Genomic DNA, 19,132 nt, shown 5'->3' with positions numbered 1-19,132 from the left:
TATAAATAATGTAATGTACTCCTGGAGATATATTGCTTTCAACTTTCGCAGTCGGCTCGAAAAAAAAAAAAAAAAGAAGATAAAGAATGACAAAGCATTTGTGGTTGTATACGTTTATCTTTTTTATAATTCTTAAATTTATTTTTAAATATTACAATAGTTGAGATTTGTCGATCTCCATAAAAATCAATCAAATCACATTTAAATAATATTAAATTCATAATTTATTATTAATATTTAATGAGTCATGACGTATCAACAAACATATAAATAAATAAAAGTATACACCTTTACCACATTTAAATAAATTTCTCGTTACCTCGTTATTATATTTCTTATTTAACAATAATTTTATGTCTTGGCTTGTCTTGATTAAATTATTTTTAATTTTATTGTAATTTTAAAAAAATAATTTTTTTATTAAATTTATATTTTAGAACGGATTATTTAAAAAAAAAAAAATCAGACAAACTCATTTCGATATACTTGTTTTTTAGGTAGAGTTGTCTGGGTTTCGTGATTTTTCCATTTGTCTTGAAAAATAAAATCGGAAAGAGAGAGATTGCCAATTGGCGCAAAAAAGCCACCACGTTTGAGAATCAAACTCAAAGCACGCGTCTGCCGTAAGATTGGCTCAGTCGGCAATGTTGGGCCCACCGGTTATGGATATCGCCATCAGTTCTCCTCCATTATATACGGAAAGTACATACGCACGTGTACGGACTACGGGGTTTTTGGAACTTTCCGCATTGCTTTTCTTCTCTGGCCCTACCGCAACTACAGCTGCCCAAAATTCAAAAACCACTTCTAAACAAAAACTAATTTTTCATTTACTGTTTTTTTAATATTAAAAGAAGAAAGGTTAGATTAATTTTGTATTCCTTCATCCCATTAGGATCAACAACATTTTAAATTTTTTTTCTATTTTATTTTATGTTATATAAAATTAAAAAACTGTTAATCATTTTTTTTATTTTACTCTTGTCTTTTAGTAAGCCCACAAAATAAACTTTAATTATTTAAATAATCAATAATAGGAAATTTTAGTCAATTATAACTTTTTCCAAAAAAATAAATTTGTTTAGTGATTCTTCTCAAACAAATTGCTCACTGTCTTAATCTTTTGCAATTAAAATTTGATAATTGCATGCTTATACTTGTGTTAATTAATAGTAAGAAGCAATTCTTGTAGTGATTACCATTGAAAAATAAAAGTGTCCATATTTAATTCATATTTGAAATTTCATATCTGTTAAAAAATCATTAAATTTATCTAAATTATAATAAATTATTGAGAAAATTGACTATATCACCCTTAATTTGATACTAATCTTTAAGAAAATCATTAAATTGAAGTAATAATTATTAGTCATATATAATAGGTAAACATAGAAAAAAAGATTTATTACTCTTTCAAACCACAAATATAATAAGTATTTTAAAATAAATTATTTTCTCGTACATGACAAGTATGGTGTAAATGAGACAATAATATTTTTTAGCCAAATCTTAATTTTATGAACGATTAATTATTAATTTTGTAGCTTTTTGCTTCTGTTTTTTAGTTGCCAATACAATTTATGCATTCCATGAACTATTCGCTGGAAATTTCATTTAATTCTTTTTTTTTATTTGGTTTGGTTTTATGAGTTATTATATGAATTTCCCAACAAATTTTTTTCCATTTGATTCTAATGAGATATGTAAGAGAGTCATCAAATATAAAACCACCAATACAATTGGTCATGTTAATTTATGCACCTATAAAAATCAAAAAATATTTTTTTAATTTATTTTTATTCTTTTGGTATCTTTACTAAATAAATATTAATTATTTTTCTGAGGGAATACTAATTATTTAAATAATTAAAAAAATAATTTAATTAATTATTAAAATTATTTCTTCTAACACTTTAAATTTACCGTAAATTTTTCATACCATAAAATTAAAGATTTATTTTGCAAAATTTTTCACACTAGAAATAATAATTTTTAATTTTAAAATTTTTATAAGTAAAATCCACGATTAATAGAAATTTTTAAAATAATAAATTTTATTTTTTAAATATTTAATAAGTTAACGTATTCAATGAATAAAAATTAAAATTAAAGTTAAAATAATATTTTTGGTGAGAGTGAACTCACATATAAATACACTTTTTTACATTAAATTTGAAAATTTTGAAAGTCGATAAAAATTAAGAAAATTATTTAAGTTTTAGAAAAAATAATAAGTAGTGTTTACTAAATTATCTTTAATTGTTAAATTTAACATAATAAATGGAGTATTTAGGTATTTGGCTAAATAGTTATCCATTTTTATGCCAAGCATAGGTCGTCAATGTGTCCCTTCGGTGGGGCAGTGTGAATTTCCATTTTCGAGGAAGTCCATCTGCATGCTTGCCACATGTCCACTGAAAGGACAAAATTGGGATTATTGGAAAAACAAGTCCTTGACAATATCAACCTGCCCCCAGGAAATTGGTCCATTTTGTTTCTACACTTGAACAGGGATTAATTCTAAAGTGTTACGTGGCAGATTCATCAGTTTCTCGGAAACAACGTGGTTGTTTGGACTTTCAGTTTGAATTTTTATTTAATTGAGCGATACTAAATTCACCCGCACGGCAACTACGAATCATAAATGCCAATCAAAATCGAGAATCAAATTGGAGAAAAAATCAATCCGTGATACAAATAGAATAACTTGATTGACAGAGTTCGTAATAACCGGACGAGCCGCATCACCAGTCGCATTACAAACAGGTACTACTACTATACTAACTCTCCAGTACTGTTAATTAACGACTTGTGTAAATCCAGCCGCAGCTACAATCATCGGACCGTTCCTTTATCTGACTTTGACCTGTCTCTACCTATTTAAGTAATTCTCCTCCATAAAATCAGAATCGCGTGCCGACCATATCATAACCTTTAGCTATCTATCTTTGCTTTTGCCCTTTTCTTTTGACTTTCAAAAATTAAAATTATAATTGATGCAATTTACTGCCCTTTAGATTCCCATACTCCTCCTTTATAAACAACCGTTTCTTGCCACCAGAAGCTCTATTCCTCGTTTGCAACTTTGCCTCCGCCGCCGCCACCACCACCACAGGCCGCTGCTGCCTGAATTATTACCACCATCTTATCTAACCTACTTCTCAAACAAGCAATTCTTGAAACCGAATAGAGGCCTTTGGATCATAACTCCAGCAAACAAGTTTGAATGAAAGTCTTGTATATTAACAGAAAACAACATGTCAAATATACCCACATCTCTCTCTGAAGTATGCCTTACTCTCTTCCGTTTAACCATGTCCATGGCCGACCCTTGGCCCTTTTCTTGAAACCTGCTATACTCTAATAAGTCTTGTTTGCCCATATTCAGAAATACACCCACTTACGCACAAATTTTTTTGTTTAGAAAAAAAGAAAAGCCTCTTTCTTATTATAGTCTGTCTCCCTACCAATCACGTCATGAATAAAATAAGAGGGTTCAAGATTGGAAAGCGGTTAGTTCGGATCTCCAGATGGATTTTCCGGCGGACCCGATGCCGGTCCTGTTACAATCGGCTAAGCCCGCCGGAGAAATCATGCAGGTCGACGCCCCTCGCGAAGCTTATTAACTGGGGACGCCGCTTGACAACGGGAGCCAAATTACTGTGCTCTGCAAAACCCGGGTCGGGTTACGTCCCGGTCGGAGAGGAAGCTATAATTGATAAACCGGTGACAGTGCCAAAAGGACACTTAGCAGTATACGTGGGTCAAAAGGATGGAGATTTCCACAGAGTTCTGATACCTGTGATCTACATTAACCATCCTCTGTTTGGCAAGCTATTGAGAGAAGCAGAACAGGAGTATGGGTTCAATCAACAAGGTGGGATCACGATTCCTTGTCGATACTCGGAGTTTGAAAGGGTCCAAACCCGAATCGCAGCAGGGTCGGGCGGGCGGAAGCTGGCGTGGAAACGCAGCCACTGTTGAAGTCGTTTATTAGATGATGACGATAATATATTACGATAGTGATGTGTAGAATTTTTGGTTAGAATAGGATAGTTCTGTTGCTTTTTTTTCTTTTTTATTTCCCCCGCTTTTTGAAAGCCTTCTGCTTTTCTTTACGTTTTATCTGTAATGAATATTTAGTTGTAAATTGATATACAACTACTTTTTGCTGTTTTAGCTGGTGATTGATTAGTATGATTGGAAATGAACAGTAATACTTCTTGTCGATTCACACCATTCTCGTGCCTATTCCTTTTGTAGAAATATACAAAGCCTAACAACAACATTCTTTCTTATTTGAATTGTTCAAGTAGATATTTTACACTGTTGAAATTTCAGCGATGTTAGTTACTCGCACAATAATTGAAAATTACAACTTTACCCCGTTTGTTGCACTTTTTTTATAAAAAATAAATTGAACTATTTATAGAATTAATTTTTTCTCAAATATGCATACATCAAGAGGGAAAATTATTTCATATTTTCTCTCTATATTTTCCTTTAATATTTTTTTCCACTGTAAATTACTATAAGTTCTTGAAATAATTTATATTCAGGTTATACGCCACTCTAAATTTGTCAACGTAAAATATAGGAAGCCACTAGGTAATCAACCCTCGAAGAACCAAAGAAGGTTTAGAAAATTTTTTTTTCCAAGTTTGTTTTGATATTAAAGAAAATTTTATTTTTAGAAATTAAAAATAAAAATAAATTGCTTTCCCTGCGTTAAGGACCTTATATGTCTTTATCCCGCATAGATTGTGGCGAATCTTACCACTCAAAAAAAAAATATCAACTTTGGTGTTGGACAATAGCCACTACCCACTAGCAGAACTTGATTATGAAATATGGGTCCTTCGACAGTGTTAAGGCATATGCCATAAAAGTACCTGTATCTCTATGGACCAAATGGTTAATGGCTATCGAGTCCGAGTCAATTGTTGCAACTCCTACAACTTGTTTTCTAGATTACTTGCACATAGTAATTTTTTACATTACCAGGCCTTTTCGTTTTATTATTTCAGAAGCCATTGATTTCATTTTGTATATCAAACTGATTCCAATTGATGAAATATAAATTTTTATAGATGGAGCGAGGAAAAATACCATTTTTTTTTTTTTTTTTTTTTTTTTTTTAAAGCAAAGGTATTATGTTGTAGTAACGTACAAGAAAAGGTGGGTCGGTTTATAAGCAATGATTAGACCTTAACCGTACAAATATCCTGGACTAGCCATTATGCTAAAGCACATAATGTGATATTTTGTCCTGGAAAAGGAGTGTAAAGCCTATTTCAGAATTATAATTTTCAGGGGAAAAATAAATATCTAGGATTAGCTAATAATTTCCTGACATGTAACAAGGGGTTCTGGTTTCAGTAGTTATCAATTGAAATATGTGTTGTTTGAAATCGTCAAACGTGGCAACATCATGGGTCATATCATTAATCAAAATTTGATATAGAGAATACTCCAGATCGTTCGGTCCATGTCACTAGAATTATTCTCCACTTAGTCGCAGCCACAGAAAATAATTACTTAATTTGTTTAAGGCTTTTACGGTTTTGTAAACATCCAATTCGGCCCAATATAAAATCAAAACTATTTTATTTGCTTTCTTGTTTTTCGAATATTGAAGTTTCGGCCCAATCAAGAAGCCCATGGCCTGCTAATCCCTCCCTTATGTTTTTTTTGACAGTATCCCAAGCTGTTTACTCAAGCCTTTAGGCTTTAGGAGTTGCATTTTTTCTTTTCTTTTCTTTTTTTTTTTTTCTGTATACATTTTATTTTAGTATGCGGGAGGGAATTATGCTTCAAACATTACAAAAAAACCGCACTAGGGCCAAATGGGCCCTCTTCTTTGGGGAAAAGACATTCATATGAAATTAGAATTGTATGGCAAAAAAGCAAATTCCACATTCTAATTCTTTCATTCATCAAAGCAAACCACAAACCACAAAACAAAACAAAGGAGAGCTTAAACGAACCTAAAAAATAAGAAAGAAACAAAGAAATGTTGATGAGAAGCCTTCACTTACACTCCACTGACCACACAATAATAGCTCTCGAGCTCACTTCACTCTTTTTTCTCTTCGTTTCTCTCAGTAACCATGGCAACCTTGTAAAAGCTCATATTTTCGACTATGCAGGTTGTTCTCAAGAGAAATATCAACCCAACTCTCCATTTGAAGGCAATCTTAATTCCCTTTTAGCTTCAGTTGTAAGCTCATCGTCTCAAGCAGCTTACAATAGTTTTGTTATTGGAAATGGAACCTCAGCACCAGCTGAAGATACTGTATACGGTTTGTATCAGTGCAGAGGCGATTTAAAGATCATTGACTGTTCAAGATGCATTCAAAGCGCGGTTAACCAAATAGGGCTTGTTTGTCCATACTCTTTTGGAGCTAGTTTGCAATTAGAAGGCTGTTTTTTAAGATATGAGCATAATGATTTCTTAGGAAAGCTTGATACGGGTTTAAGATACAAGAAATGTAGTAAAAGTGTAAACAATGATGTTGAATTCTTTAGACGAAGAGATGATGTTCTTGCTGACTTGCAAACGGGTATAGGATTTAAGGTTAGCAGTTCAGGTCTTGTAGAAGGATATGCGCAGTGTTTGGGAGATTTAAATCCAGCAGATTGCTCTTCTTGCTTGGCAAATGTTGTTGGGATGTTGAAGAATTTGTGCGGTTCAGCTGCAGCTGCTGATGTGTTCTTGGGCCAGTGTTATGCTCGGTATTGGGCGTCAGGATACTATGATTTCCCTTCAGGTTTATTTCTTACTTCTTGGTTCCTTGCTATTTGCATTAATTTTCCAAATAATAATAATAATAATAATAATAATAAGGAAAAAGAAAAAAGGATCAGAGAGTCATTGCAAGCTTTAATTAAGTCATTTTGTTTGTAGATCAAATTAAGAAACACCAGATTGACCACTTTAGTGCTTTTTGGAGAGAAACAGAGGTTTGAAATTTTCTTTTCCAGGAGTCAACAAGTATTTCTTTTTATAAAGTAAAGCTGTAAGAGGCATCAGCACTTTGGTTGCTTTTCTTTTAGGCACTGCAATTTCTTAATGTTAATCCTTCCTGTATTTAGCTGCTGCTTTTTTTTTTTTTTTTTTTTTTTTTCACATTTTATCTTTATAACTCATAAAACTTTTGTTATTTTATCTGTATTAATCATACTTATTAGCACCTAAATTATCTGGTGGAAGGAAAAGTTACTTTTGTTCCATTATTTATTGGTCACATTTCAACAATGCAATAGACAGAATTGAATGCTATGATTTGCCTTAGAAGTTCTACTGATAGATGATAAGAGGTTCCAAATTAAAGAGAAAGCTGGAATATTTAGACAGTCATTCCAAACCCAAATAGTTTAGAATCTAATTGTTCCTTTGTGTTGTTAGCATTCAATTATGAACTAGAAAGAACAAAAGCTAATATCTCATCAGTACCTCTCAAAGTGGGAAACTTTTTTTTTAAAACTATTAACATAGAAAATTAACATAGAAAATTAAGAGGATAAGAAAAAGAGAGAGAGAGATTTAAGAAAGAATTGTATATGTGGTAGTGGCAGCTTTGTTTATTCTCTTTATGTAGGCATTTGCATAGGACTAATTCCCTTGCCTTTTGCTTTTAATGGGTATTGTATCAGATTCCTCCAGCGAGGATCAAGTGGGAAAAACAGTAGCAATCATAGTTGGTATACTAGCAGGTCTTGCTGTTCTAGTTGTTCTTCTCTCAGTCTGCAGGAAATCAATGGGTAAATTAAATTTGTCTTGATTAATTCTATTCTTGATGATAATTACAACTTCTTAATCATCAAGGTAATGATGATGGTGTTCTTGGATGCAGGTTAATCAAGAAGATAGATATGAGAGAGATGTGGATTCTTTCAAAGAGTTGATGTTTGTTTTAAATATTCTCGTGATAGATAATGATACTCTGCTTTTGTTCATTTAAATAGACAAAAGTTTTTGCACGAAAAAGAAAATGGGTTTCGAGTGTTATCCTCTGGCATAAAGTAACACTAATTTCTATCAACTTCTAAATGACCGATGAATCGTGATTCCCTTCCCCAACCCCAATTCATTCTGTCGGCTATAATCAAGAAGGAAATGTTTCCTTCGAAAAGTAGAAAACATGAGAAGGGTATGGGCCCTGCTGTGGCAGGCAGGCCTTTCGTGGGCCTAATCTAATACTAGGCTCTAACATTTAGTAACAAAATCTATGAAGGTCAAATTTGGGCCCAAATACGGTCTTTTGGTTTTTTGGGCTTTTATAAGGATTGGGATTCGAACTTGATCTCCGCTTTCAGAGCAAAGAAGTTTGATTTGAGTCGATTTTAGTAATTTCATGCATGGAGAACGAAACGTTCCTCCAAAGAACAAGTAGCGAAATGGACTAAAGTTCAAAAAGAAAGAAAAGTACAAGCAGACCAGTCAAAAAGCCAAAGTGAAAAATTGGACATCTCACTATCATCATTCATCAACCTACACCTCCTAGTTAAACGAGGGTGGGTGTCTTAATCTTCTGGAAAAGAATAGTAAATATTTCCAAAATTCAATACTCAATATTCCTTCCCTTTCATAAATTGTCCAAGCAACTCCTCTCTTTCTTTCTTTTTTAAATATTAAATAAAAAAAATTAAATGTGGATTGAGATTAATTCTGTTTCAATATCATATTTAATAGCTAATTAATTAGTCAGCAGATTCATTAATTAACCAAGCAATTGATGGATGATAGAACACGTTATTTAATCAGTCAATGATGGAATGATGATTATCCATATATTAATTAAAAATAAAATGTCAATGATTTTGTCATCTTAACTAACTACATATATAAATATAAAACAAAGTAGAAACTAAAACAGCATTCGAGCCACATGAACTTAAGAATAATATAAAAACTCAGTATATTAATGGTTTTTTTTTTTCCTCAACTTACAGTTCCACAAACATTAAACAATGTTATACACCTTAATTAATTATTTCTTCCTTCCTCGGCGATGGAATTTTCCTTATTTTAGTGCCATAAAGGAACTGAATCAAATGACGAAATATACATACATACAATTAAAAATGAAACGAATCAAAGGCCAGAAGTAAATGGAACATTAGTCCCCGGCAACCAAGAATTTCCTGAAATGAAATTTCCAACAGTAAACTGTGAAGCTTCGGTTGGACTGGTAATGACGTGATAGCCTTTCCAGTTAACTCTATTAGCAGTAGATGAGCCAGGACCAGTGTTCATATACTCGCCATAGTATAGAGTATCAAGAGCAAAATTACCGCTCCATTCCATCCAACCTGCTGGATTAATTAAACTATCAAGATATGTTTTCATAAAAACAGTTCTGGAATACTGTTTCCATGGTCTTCCAAGATATGTCCGGACCGAGCCTTGAACGGGTGTTAAATCGGAAGCGGCTGTAACTCTAGAGTTATGAATTGAAATTCCAGTGTTCTGGTTAGGGTCAGTCCTGCCTTGAGCAGTAAGAGTGTTGGTCTTATTAGGGGGATTGCGCGGGTAAATATTGCAGTTTTGGAGAACAACCGCAGCGTTACCGAAGATGAAATCTACAGTTCCGTAAATGTCACATTCTCTATAGAACTGTCTTTGGGAATGAACATAGAGAGTGTCTTGATACCCTTCGAAACTGCATTTGTAGAACACAGAAAGATCAGCCCCGGATCGGAGTGCTACTGCTTGATGGTTTTGCGGGCCAGCAGTGTTTCTAAATGTCATGTCGCGAGCAATAAATCCGTCACCAACAACCGCTGAAACCAAATCCCAATATAATTAATTAGTTAAAGAAAGCTAATTGAATGTTCTTCAAGAAATAGCAGTAAATTTGAATGAATCTCATTTTTCTTTTTTAAAATTCAAACACCCAATTAAAGGTCTTAATTTCCTAGATGTCTTTTTTTTTATTCTTTTTTGGTAACATAAAGAAGGTAACAGCCTTAATAGCTCATATTAGGTTCCTAGATGTCTTGTTATTACTAAATTAATTAATTCTTTGCTAGCACATCAAAACATAAGACTTTCTCTCTCTTTTGTGGGGCAAATCTTAATATTAGTAATTATAAGACTTGCATCAATTGGGTACTAAATGTCAATACTTGCTTTTGAAGCAATCAAAAACCTATTGCTCGCAACCTTTGAAGTCAAGAACCACTAAGAACCTACGAAGGTAATATATGGTGGCCACGAAAAAGACATAAAACTTTTTTTTTTTTTTTTTTTTTTGGTTTGGTCCCATGCTATAAACGACAGAGCTGATGATTATTCGAGCCAATAATTTTGTCACTTTGACATGCAAAAGCTAATAATTTAACAATCTTCTATTTTTCCCGCCTTACTCTTCCTCTTGACATACGAATTTTTTTATGTAAGAATTTTCTTTCTAACCAAAATTTTTATCAACTTATTAATTAGCACCCAAAATTTCAGAAATCTATTAATTAGCTAACAAGACAAAATCCAAAGAAATAATCAATTTGGAATTAAAAGTAACTTACCAAAGGTAGCTGAATTAAAGGTAGTGGCACCTCCTCCAACACTTTTGCTTCCTGTAACAATAGTTTTTCCAATACCATCTCCAACAAACATGATGTTCTTCAAACTTTTGCCTATTTGAACATTTTCTTTATATGTCCCTGATTTCACATATATTATATACCTTCCAGTTCCTGACCTTTTTGAGGCTGCAGCAACTGCTTCATTAATTGTCTTGTAATTTCCTGACCCGTCTTGTGCCACCACAATATTAGCTTGCGAAGCAGGTGAAGTTGACTGCAAAAGTTTCCGGTCACCAGGTTTCAGCCATGTAGGGAAACCCTCTTTGTAACTTGGTTCAGTGTATGGTACTTTGTTAAGAGCCAAAGTATTGCAAATTAACTTCGACACGTTATTCGACATTAAGGGCAAAATATAATCAGACACTCCAAGCTCCTCGAACCCGGTTTTACACGTTTCTAAATTGGTTAGAGCTGTGCTTAGCCATGTTTGTGCATCATATTTTGAGCATTTGCTAGTAGTGGTTTGGTTGAGCCAAAGAACTGTGTATTCATAAAGCTCGAGGCAATCTGCCCATGCAGCCTTTTCTCGCTCATTTCTGCACTTTTTGCCTAATGAGTACGTATGGGCTTGTGCATGCAGGGCACGCTCTAAGGCTAGTTGCTTCGAAATTTTGAGAAAATCAGATTCTTGTTTGATGGGAATGTTTTGTGGCTCATGGCTTAAAAAATATTCACAAGGTCCTGGATTGGGTGTTTTCTTGCACCAAGATTGGACCTCTAAGTGATCATACCCTAAAACGGTTGTGGAGAAGAGAAGAGGAACGAAGAAAAGGGCTATCAGAACTCGAAGCTCCATCGATGATGGTACGAATATCCAATAGCAAATTAATTAAATTGCAAAAGCTAGCTAGGGTTTATGAGTTTGTGTGTTGTGCGGTTCATGTCCTAAATTTTGTTCCTTTATATAGAGTGATGGTCGTGCATGTTTATTAGCTACAGTAATGGGATAGCACAATACTTGCACAACCTTCTCTTTTCCTTCTATTTAATTTAATTTATCCTGCATTATTAATTTCGGATAACAAGAATCATTACATTTATATTATTCAAATTAATAATCTTCAACTCTTAATTTAACAATAAGCGAAATAAAAATATGCTAAATTATTTATCATTGCTGTATATATATAATTATTATATAAAAAGTGTTTTGACTCAGAGGGCATGGAACGCGTTATTGACATTTTCTTTCATTTATACAAGCATGAAATAGCTTAGACTCTCATGCAGAGAAATTAAATGGAATAATATATACAAGCAAGAACCTCCTGCCGCTCTAACAAACAGAATGATTCGCACTTGTATTTTGATTGGCAAATGTATATTAATTAATGGTCAGCGAAAATTGGCTTATCCAGTTGTGATTTAAATATTTTCATTGGAGGGTTAAATTTTTCTATTATATGATTAAACATATTTTTTTCCAGGTTTTGCTTAATGGGAATAGTACCTCCCCTTAAATTCTAGGCCAACCAATAAGGTTGGTGTGGGGAAAGCCCTAGCTGGTCATTGTCAAGTGGGATAAGTATAGTTATTTAGTTTATTATATGTACGTAACAGTTACCTAAATTAATTAATCAAGAAAGCATTACCCTCAAAAGTCTAAAGCGCAGCAGCAGCCAACAATTCCATTCTTGGATATGATTGTCACCACCTACCCAACTCTAACCAAGGTTTGGACCTTAAAATTCCTTACCTTTGAAACCATATAGTGCGTGTTGGAGCTGTAGATGGTTTTATGTATGTAGGACTTTTTTCTGCGACTAAATAAATTAGTTATGAGATTAGAACAAGTAATTGGAAAATTTTATGGAAATTAGACATTTATGTTTTTGACTTGCCAATTCAAAGTTTTAAACTCTCCCACGCCATATACTTGTGTTGTACGAGCCTTACGTAATCTGCATCCTCATCCATCTAACTCTAGGTTAGGTAGGACTTTATCCAACATATTTCCGGTTTTTAAAATCCCATTGTATAATTTTCAACGGAGAGGATATAGAAAAAAAAAATTAAAAAACAAAGTTAAAATATTATTATTAGTAGATATTTATAATTTTAATTAGATGAATAATAAATTTAAATCTTCACATATATGCTCAAATACGTTTTGAATGATCCTGGAGAATAATAGAGACAATATTCAAATTTAGCAAACTTCAATTCAATTATTAAATCCTTCTTATATTAAATCATTAGACTCTAAATAAATGCAGCGAAGTAATTAATTAATTAATTAATACATGCTAATTTTCAGGTTTACATGAATCATAAATAACTACCTTTTCTTTCCCTTTTCAAAAGAAAACCTCTTTTATGCTTAAAAAGAAAAGGATAGAAAAAATGAAAATAAATCTTTTATTATTATTATATTATATTATATTATAGAAAAAATATAAAATTGTAAACTACCTAATGGGAATATATTATTATTATATTATTGTAAATATAATGGGAAAAAATAAATTATATTATAGAAAAAAAAATAGAATTGTAACTACTGGCAATGAAATCTGATGGGAATATTATTATTATTATATTATTCTATTCTGATTGGAATTAGTTAGTAACTAAATAGAATTATATTAATCCAAAAATATACTGCTTACAGTTGACCCTGACCATTTCTAAACTACCTATTCTTTTATTTCCAAATGACAAATCAATGCAGGTCATAGTTTTGTTCTTCCTTATATATTTACTTAAAAGAGACATTTATGGTTAGTTAATTTATATTTACTTTTCTATTTCAAAATGAAATTATTTGTAATTTTTAAATAATTAATTTAGCCTGCAGCTCGAGACACATTACCAAACACGAGCTTCTAAATTGATTTCTACAGGCAATTTGATTTTATTTTAATTAGTGATTAACTCACATAAATATTTGTATGAATTGTTTAACAATTTGGTAAAATCCAAAAAACTTCTTCTGTCAGTATGCGTGCGATTGCTTGGCTAACTTTGTAATATGAACAAAATTTCGTTTTCAAATAACGTTTTGAGGCAATCTTTAATTACTTCCCATTTGTCCAAGAAAAAACATAATTGATTATGTTTTACTCTTTTTCACGTTTTAATAAAGCAGTACCTTAGTTGCAATGATTTCCTTTACGTTTTAATAACGCCTTAACGGTTTAGTTGTTACAACTTACAAGTGTCTCAACTCGCCTGGACAGCAATAATACATTAAGTTACAGTTGGACTTTTACTATGTCGTACGACGTCGTTATCAGAAATCATATATCCTAAAGTTGTTAATTGTCGTCGTACTTTGTTACTAACTTGGCTATCTCAAGCATTCCAATTAAAACACGTTATTTCCCCTGCCCCGAACACCATTTGATACATACATAACCATATTGCTTGTGGCCTGGATTGGATCCGTGACCATTTCGACTATATGACTCATCATTTCATCAATTTTCCTTCACGCCATCCATCACTTCTAGAATGAAAAGGTGACTGGATGTATATTGACCCTGACTATTCCTAAACTGCCTAATTACATTAAAAGGTCTTCTCTTCGGGTTTGCTATTCTATGAAGTCAAGTACATACATCAACACGTGTCCAATCTATCACCCCGACATATCACCACGCCTTACTTGATCTGCGCCTCGTGGTCAACATCAAGTCGTTGAATCCGAGTCTTGTAGAGAACTTCTAATATAACCGTTTCACCTTACAAAAAGAATTAATCTCTCGTTTAAATGAAAAATAGATAAAAAATATAAATTTTTAATAATAATGATGATAAAAATAAAATCCTTATATATAGGTGAATGGCTTATATTAATATTTATTTTTTATAAGCAAGAAGTATTTATTAGTATTATATTAATTATTCAGCCCTTACATTAAAGAATAAGAGATAATCTTACAATAATCAAACTTTAATCGAAGTTAAACTAAACTAATGATTTAAAATAATTAGTGTAAATTATAATTTGGATACCCAGTCAGTCGAGTATGAACCTTTGCATGCATCAGCATCACCATTGAAGCTTAGCTCCAGTCACGACATGCATGCGTGATTCTCATTGTCATTGACACATGGCCATTACAATTATCTACGTGTTTCCTAGCTTCGTGATCTACCCATCTAGTTAAATTCCATTTTCGAACGCACACTCCTTTTTCCTTAAGTCCATAGTCATCACATCCAGAACACTAGAAATGTCAATCTCTGTTATCACCATCTTTTTCATTCTCCTAACCATGGCTACCTCTTCCAGCTTTTGCCTTCAAGGGCTGGAGGCAATTCAAATGGCCCAGAATCAAATTGCTCAAGTGAGAAACTGGGCTACTCAGACGTTACAAGATGATGATTCGAATCATGTTAGTGTGCCTTTCAACGATTGTGTCAAGCTTTATAGTGAAAGTGAGTTTCGACTCTCGCAACTGCTTGCGAGTGAAAATTACACCCGTGATGATACCCGCACGTGGCTAAGCGGTGTGCTAGCTAATCATAAAACTTGTTTGAATGGCTTGAACGAGAAAGGGTTTCTTCAAACTCAACCAATAACTCGCAATTTGACATTTTGGCTTAATGAGGCCCTAGCCTTTTACAGAAAGGGAAGGGGAAAAAGGAATGGTAAATTTGTTATTTTTAATTATTTTTTTTCCAAGGTTAAGCGGTAATTTTCTTGTTATGTTCATATGGCTAGTAGACCTGTTTATTTCTCAGGCTGGGCTGGGCCCGGGCTTAATGGAGATTACTATCTCCAAACCTTCGACTAGGTCCAACCCAATTTGAATTTGACCTACGTGAAAACTAATTGAACCTTTTATGAATTTGACATGCATGAAAGTTATTTGAACATTTTTTAAAAGGAGAAATAGTAAATTTGCCCATTTTAAGGTAAGGCTTTAAATAGGTCGAACAGCTAGTTTCTCTAATGGTTTCATTTTATGAAAAATCATCAGATGCATAGTGTGTTTAACGCTTGTATGGTCACATTTATACAAATTCACATAAATATATGTAATTTGTTATATATTATAGTAATTGTTTCTCTTCTGGTCCACATGCAATTAGATCTTTATCATACGTGTCGTTGGGCAATGCAAAATCTTAATTAGTTAGACCGAAATATAATTAAATTTGTTGCAAAAAGTATATTTTTAATATATATTAATTATAATTATATTTGATATTTAAATTTATTAAAACATGTCAATGTGAAAATCACATTCTTTTCCTATTTTAAGAATTGTTTTGCCTAAATTCTCTTTAGGATGATTCAAAATCGAAAAACTTAGTTAATAAATTAAAAATAAAAAAGTCAAAGAATATGAAAATTGAAAATAATTTGTTTTTATTTCCTTTTTCTTTCTTCTATAAAAAGATTAATATTTTATTTTTATTTTTCCTAGAATTTTAGATATTATCTATTATTTTAAAATATTTTAAAATTAGATTCTAAAATTAGTTTTTTAAAAATACATAATTGATCATAATATTCTAAATTGATTATAATTTCAAGCTTATATTCTAAGATTATTCTAAGCTATTTATTTAAGCACTGATTGATTCAAAAGCAGCTCCCGATCCTTCAAGAAAATATTCGATTTGATCTCTGTTTATTTTCGTAAAATAACTTATAATAAAATATTTTTTATAATTTTCCGTTGTTTAGGTGCTCAGTAAAATAAGTCAACGGAAAATATTTTCCTGATTAAAGAAAAATTAAGTCATTTTTTAAGGAAAACAACTTTCTCTTATTTTCGAGAGAGTAAAATATTTTTCGAATATTGGCGAATCTTATAAATCTATATTTTTTAATTTATTAATCATCATAGTCACCATCACTCGTCACCATTTATCACCGGTGGCTTTTATAATTTATATATTTTTTCATTCATTTTGTATTTAACAATAAAATTTTTAAATTATAAAAGTTCTATCATTATTAATATTTTTTATGTTCTTATGAGATAAATATTTTAATATTTTTATTAATTTTCAGTATTATAATATTACAATCAAACAATCGAAAATAAATCATGAAAATATTTTTCAGCAAATTATTTTTATGTAATTTATTTTGTTGTAAACAAATGGAGCCTAATAATCTGTAATTTACTTTGTTGTAAACAAACGGAGCCTAATAAATTGAATATTTATTGTTCTCCCACTTATAAATAACTGAATTCTCTTAGTTTCTTCCATTGAAGGAGTACCACTACCAGGAAGACCGATTAATAATCATGGCGGAGGAATTCTAACATCATGGGATCCAGCAACTTCAAAGGCAGATTTCACAGTGGCCAGGGATGGTTCCGGTACTCATAGAACAATAAACGACGCAGTAGCTGCACTTAATAGAATGGTTAAAGGAAGATCCCAACGAATAATAATACACGTGAAAGCAGGCGTTTATAATGAAAAAGTAGAAATCGAAAAACACCACCATGATGTGATGCTTGTTGGCGACGGCATCGGTAAAACCATTATCACAGGCAGTCGAAATGTCCGAGACGGTGATTCAACCTTGAGCTCAGCTACCTTTGGTAAGACCAGACCAGACCAGACCAATAAGGAAATGGAAAAATACTAACTTATGATTGACCAGTAATGGAGTTCAATTTGCCATATTTTTGCAGGGGTTTCAGGAGATGGATTTTGGGCTAGAGATATAACATTCGAGAACATAGCTGGTCCCAATAAACACCAAGCAGTGGCATTGAGGGTTAGCGCAGATCGATCAGTCTTTTACCGATGTAGCATCCAAGCTTATCAAGACACTCTATATGTCCATTCGTTAAGACAATTCTATCGCGATTGTCAAATATACGGTACAGTAGATTTCATATTTGGTGATGCTTCAGTGATTTTTCAAAATTGTGACATCTTTGTAAAAAGACCAATGAACGGCCAAACCAACTATATAACCGCCCAAGGAAGAGATAATCCTAATGAAATCACAGGAATTTCTATACACAGATCAAGAGTTAGGCCTTCACCAGATTTTGTTGCTGTAAAAGGTTCATTTAAGACTTTCTTGGGCAGGCCATGGAAGAAATATTCGAGGACAGTGTTTATGCAGACGGATCTTGATGGTTTAATTGATCCAGTGGGATGGGGAAAATGGGGTGGTAATTTTGCTCTTTCAACTCTGTTTTATGCAGAATATATGAACACAGGCAATGGTGCATCGACTACAAGGAGGGTGAAATGGCCTGGTTTTCATGTGTTTAACAGCCCTGAACAAGCTCTTCCTTTTAGTGTGAACAGGTTCATACAAGGAGAGTCATGGATTCCGGGTAGTGGCGTGCCATGTTGGCTTGAAATTTAAGGGTGTGTCGTGTGTATGATATTACAATGTGCATGGGCATATGTGTAGCAAGTTTGCCCCAGATGTGGAGCTAATGTTAAATTTTTAGTGGCGTCCAGTAAGAAAATGGAGCGTTTCAGCAAAACTTACTCGTTTGCTAATAGCAAATTTAAAAGTGAGTCATATCGAATGAGCAATGTGATAGAGTAAAAACTAAATAATAATGGAGGAGTATTTTTATGTTGTGAGGTGACCACTCAGTCGAACTCACACTTTGTCGAAAATAAAAGATGGTAGGTGATACCACGTGCAGTTTGAAAAAAAAAAAAAAAGAAAAGAAGTCTTTGGTAGGTGATCCGTTGGTAGATAGATGCGTTCACACATCCACCTCCCCTAATCAGGCTTCCACCTCTCCTATAAGTAGGAGATGGTGCTAGAGCTTCAATATAACAACGAGCATATAACAACGAGCAGAGCAAAAACAAAAGAGAGAGTTTTGAGTTTTAGAACGAGTTCTAAAACTTGGATAGTTAAAATAGTGAAGATAATTTTAGGGTATTTTTGGGAAAAGCGCCACTATTTTGTATTACTCTCTTTGTAAGCCTACTATTTTTAATAGTGGAAAAAATATTCGGTTTTTATCCCGTGGACGTAACCCTAAAAAGTTAAAGGGTGAATCACGTAAATATCTCTGCGTCATATTTATATTTTTCCGCTGTGTTATTATATTCTCGTAATTTTATTGCCGGGTCTAACATTTTATGCTTCAAATCCTCTATTTCTCTAGTTTTTATGCGGCTTTGCTTCTGCAAATTGACACCTTTCTGTCTAAGCCTTGGCAAGCACAGATACGCCATTGCTTTCGAAAGGCTAACAGGGTGTTGCTGATATTCTTGCGAACACTGCGACTTTTGCTACTGAGCATCTGCAGGTTTTCCGTTCTCATAAGGTAGAGGTTCAGGCGGCTCTTCGTGAGGATGTTCAAGGGATTAGCCTGCCGCGTTTGGTTAATGTTAGTTAATTTCTGTGTTTCTTGGGTGTGAGCCCCCTTAGTATCCAAAAAAAACAAAAAAAAGACTAACAATTTTTTTAACTGAAAAGACTAATACTTTAACTCAATCAATATCCTTAATTTATTTATTATCTTGATAGAGATTAATAAATAAAATCATTATTCTTTTTAATTTATCACGCTTTTATATATCTTTAATGTAGAAAATTATTTGTAGTTTACTAAGACTATAAATTAAATTAAATTTTAAA

General features: G+C 32.6%; 4 protein-coding genes across 5 annotated transcripts; 3 read left to right on the top strand and 1 right to left on the bottom strand.

The window, feature by feature from the left end:
• The first annotated feature begins 2,746 nt into the window (after positions 1–2,746).
• LOC105643149 (auxin-responsive protein SAUR36) lies at positions 2,747–4,179 on the top strand. The gene has a single exon (XM_012228221.4). It carries the CDS (start codon positions 3,478–3,480, stop codon positions 3,982–3,984), a length of 507 nt encoding a protein of 168 aa, XP_012083611.1. The 5' UTR covers positions 2,747–3,477; the 3' UTR covers positions 3,985–4,179.
• A 1,707-nt stretch (positions 4,180–5,886) lies between these two features.
• Positions 5,887–8,011, top strand: PDLP8 (plasmodesmata-located protein 8). Of its 2 annotated transcripts, XR_002285388.3 has the most exons (4): positions 5,887–6,770; positions 6,908–6,963; positions 7,657–7,764; positions 7,857–8,011. XR_002285388.3 is itself a non-coding variant. In XM_012228220.4 (3 exons), the coding sequence occupies exons 1-3, from the start codon at positions 6,014–6,016 to the stop codon at positions 7,859–7,861; spliced, it is 870 nt and encodes a 289-aa protein (XP_012083610.1). In that variant the 5' UTR covers positions 5,896–6,013; the 3' UTR covers positions 7,862–8,011. The 2 variants fall into 2 exon arrangements, 1 of the variants encoding a protein (XP_012083610.1); XM_012228220.4 differs by lacking the exon at positions 6,908–6,963 and having other exon boundaries at positions 5,896–6,770.
• An 886-nt stretch (positions 8,012–8,897) lies between these two features.
• LOC105643147 (Plant invertase/pectin methylesterase inhibitor superfamily) lies at positions 8,898–11,481 on the bottom strand. Its single transcript, XM_012228218.4, has 2 exons — positions 10,531–11,481; positions 8,898–9,786 (listed from the first exon to the last, which is right to left on the bottom strand). The coding sequence occupies exons 1-2, from the start codon at positions 11,384–11,386 to the stop codon at positions 9,098–9,100; spliced, it is 1,545 nt and encodes a 514-aa protein (XP_012083608.1). The 5' UTR covers positions 11,387–11,481; the 3' UTR covers positions 8,898–9,097.
• A 3,281-nt stretch (positions 11,482–14,762) lies between these two features.
• Positions 14,763–17,977, top strand: LOC105643362 (Plant invertase/pectin methylesterase inhibitor superfamily). The gene is made up of 3 exons (XM_089721125.1): positions 14,763–15,186; positions 16,770–17,105; positions 17,199–17,977. Exons 1-3 carry the CDS (start codon positions 14,769–14,771, stop codon positions 17,888–17,890), a joined length of 1,446 nt encoding a protein of 481 aa, XP_089577251.1. The 5' UTR covers positions 14,763–14,768; the 3' UTR covers positions 17,891–17,977.
• Positions 17,978–19,132: the final 1,155 nt, after the last annotated feature.

Source organism: Jatropha curcas, chromosome 5 (assembly GCF_041381405.1).
Source record: "Jatropha curcas cultivar XTBG-Jc1 chromosome 5, XTBG_Jcur_1.0, whole genome shotgun sequence".
In the NCBI taxonomy this organism is placed as follows: domain Eukaryota; kingdom Viridiplantae; phylum Streptophyta; class Magnoliopsida; order Malpighiales; family Euphorbiaceae; genus Jatropha; species Jatropha curcas.
Note: the sequence above shows the minus strand (reverse complement) of the source record. Positions and strands in the feature narration are given on the sequence as shown.

Excerpts from the sequence above, each read along its gene's own strand:
- LOC105643147 (XM_012228218.4), bottom strand. The coding sequence starts at position 11,386 with ATGGAGCTTCGAGTTCTGATAGCCCTTTTCTTCGTTCCTCTTCTCTTC. Across the intron at positions 9,787-10,530 it reads CTTTAATTCAGCTACCTTTG|CGGTTGTTGGTGACGGATTT; the intron begins GTAAGTTACTTT and ends ATTTGGTTTCAG.
- PDLP8 (XM_012228220.4), top strand. The coding sequence starts at position 6,014 with ATGTTGATGAGAAGCCTTCACTTACACTCCACTGACCACACAATAATA. Across the intron at positions 6,771-7,656 it reads ATACTATGATTTCCCTTCAG|ATTCCTCCAGCGAGGATCAA; the intron begins GTTTATTTCTTA and ends GTATTGTATCAG.
- LOC105643149 (XM_012228221.4), top strand. The coding sequence starts at position 3,478 with ATGAATAAAATAAGAGGGTTCAAGATTGGAAAGCGGTTAGTTCGGATC.
- LOC105643362 (XM_089721125.1), top strand. The coding sequence starts at position 14,769 with ATGTCAATCTCTGTTATCACCATCTTTTTCATTCTCCTAACCATGGCT. Across the intron at positions 15,187-16,769 it reads GGGAAGGGGAAAAAGGAATG|GAGTACCACTACCAGGAAGA; the intron begins GTAAATTTGTTA and ends CTTCCATTGAAG. Across the intron at positions 17,106-17,198 it reads CTTGAGCTCAGCTACCTTTG|GGGTTTCAGGAGATGGATTT; the intron begins GTAAGACCAGAC and ends ATATTTTTGCAG.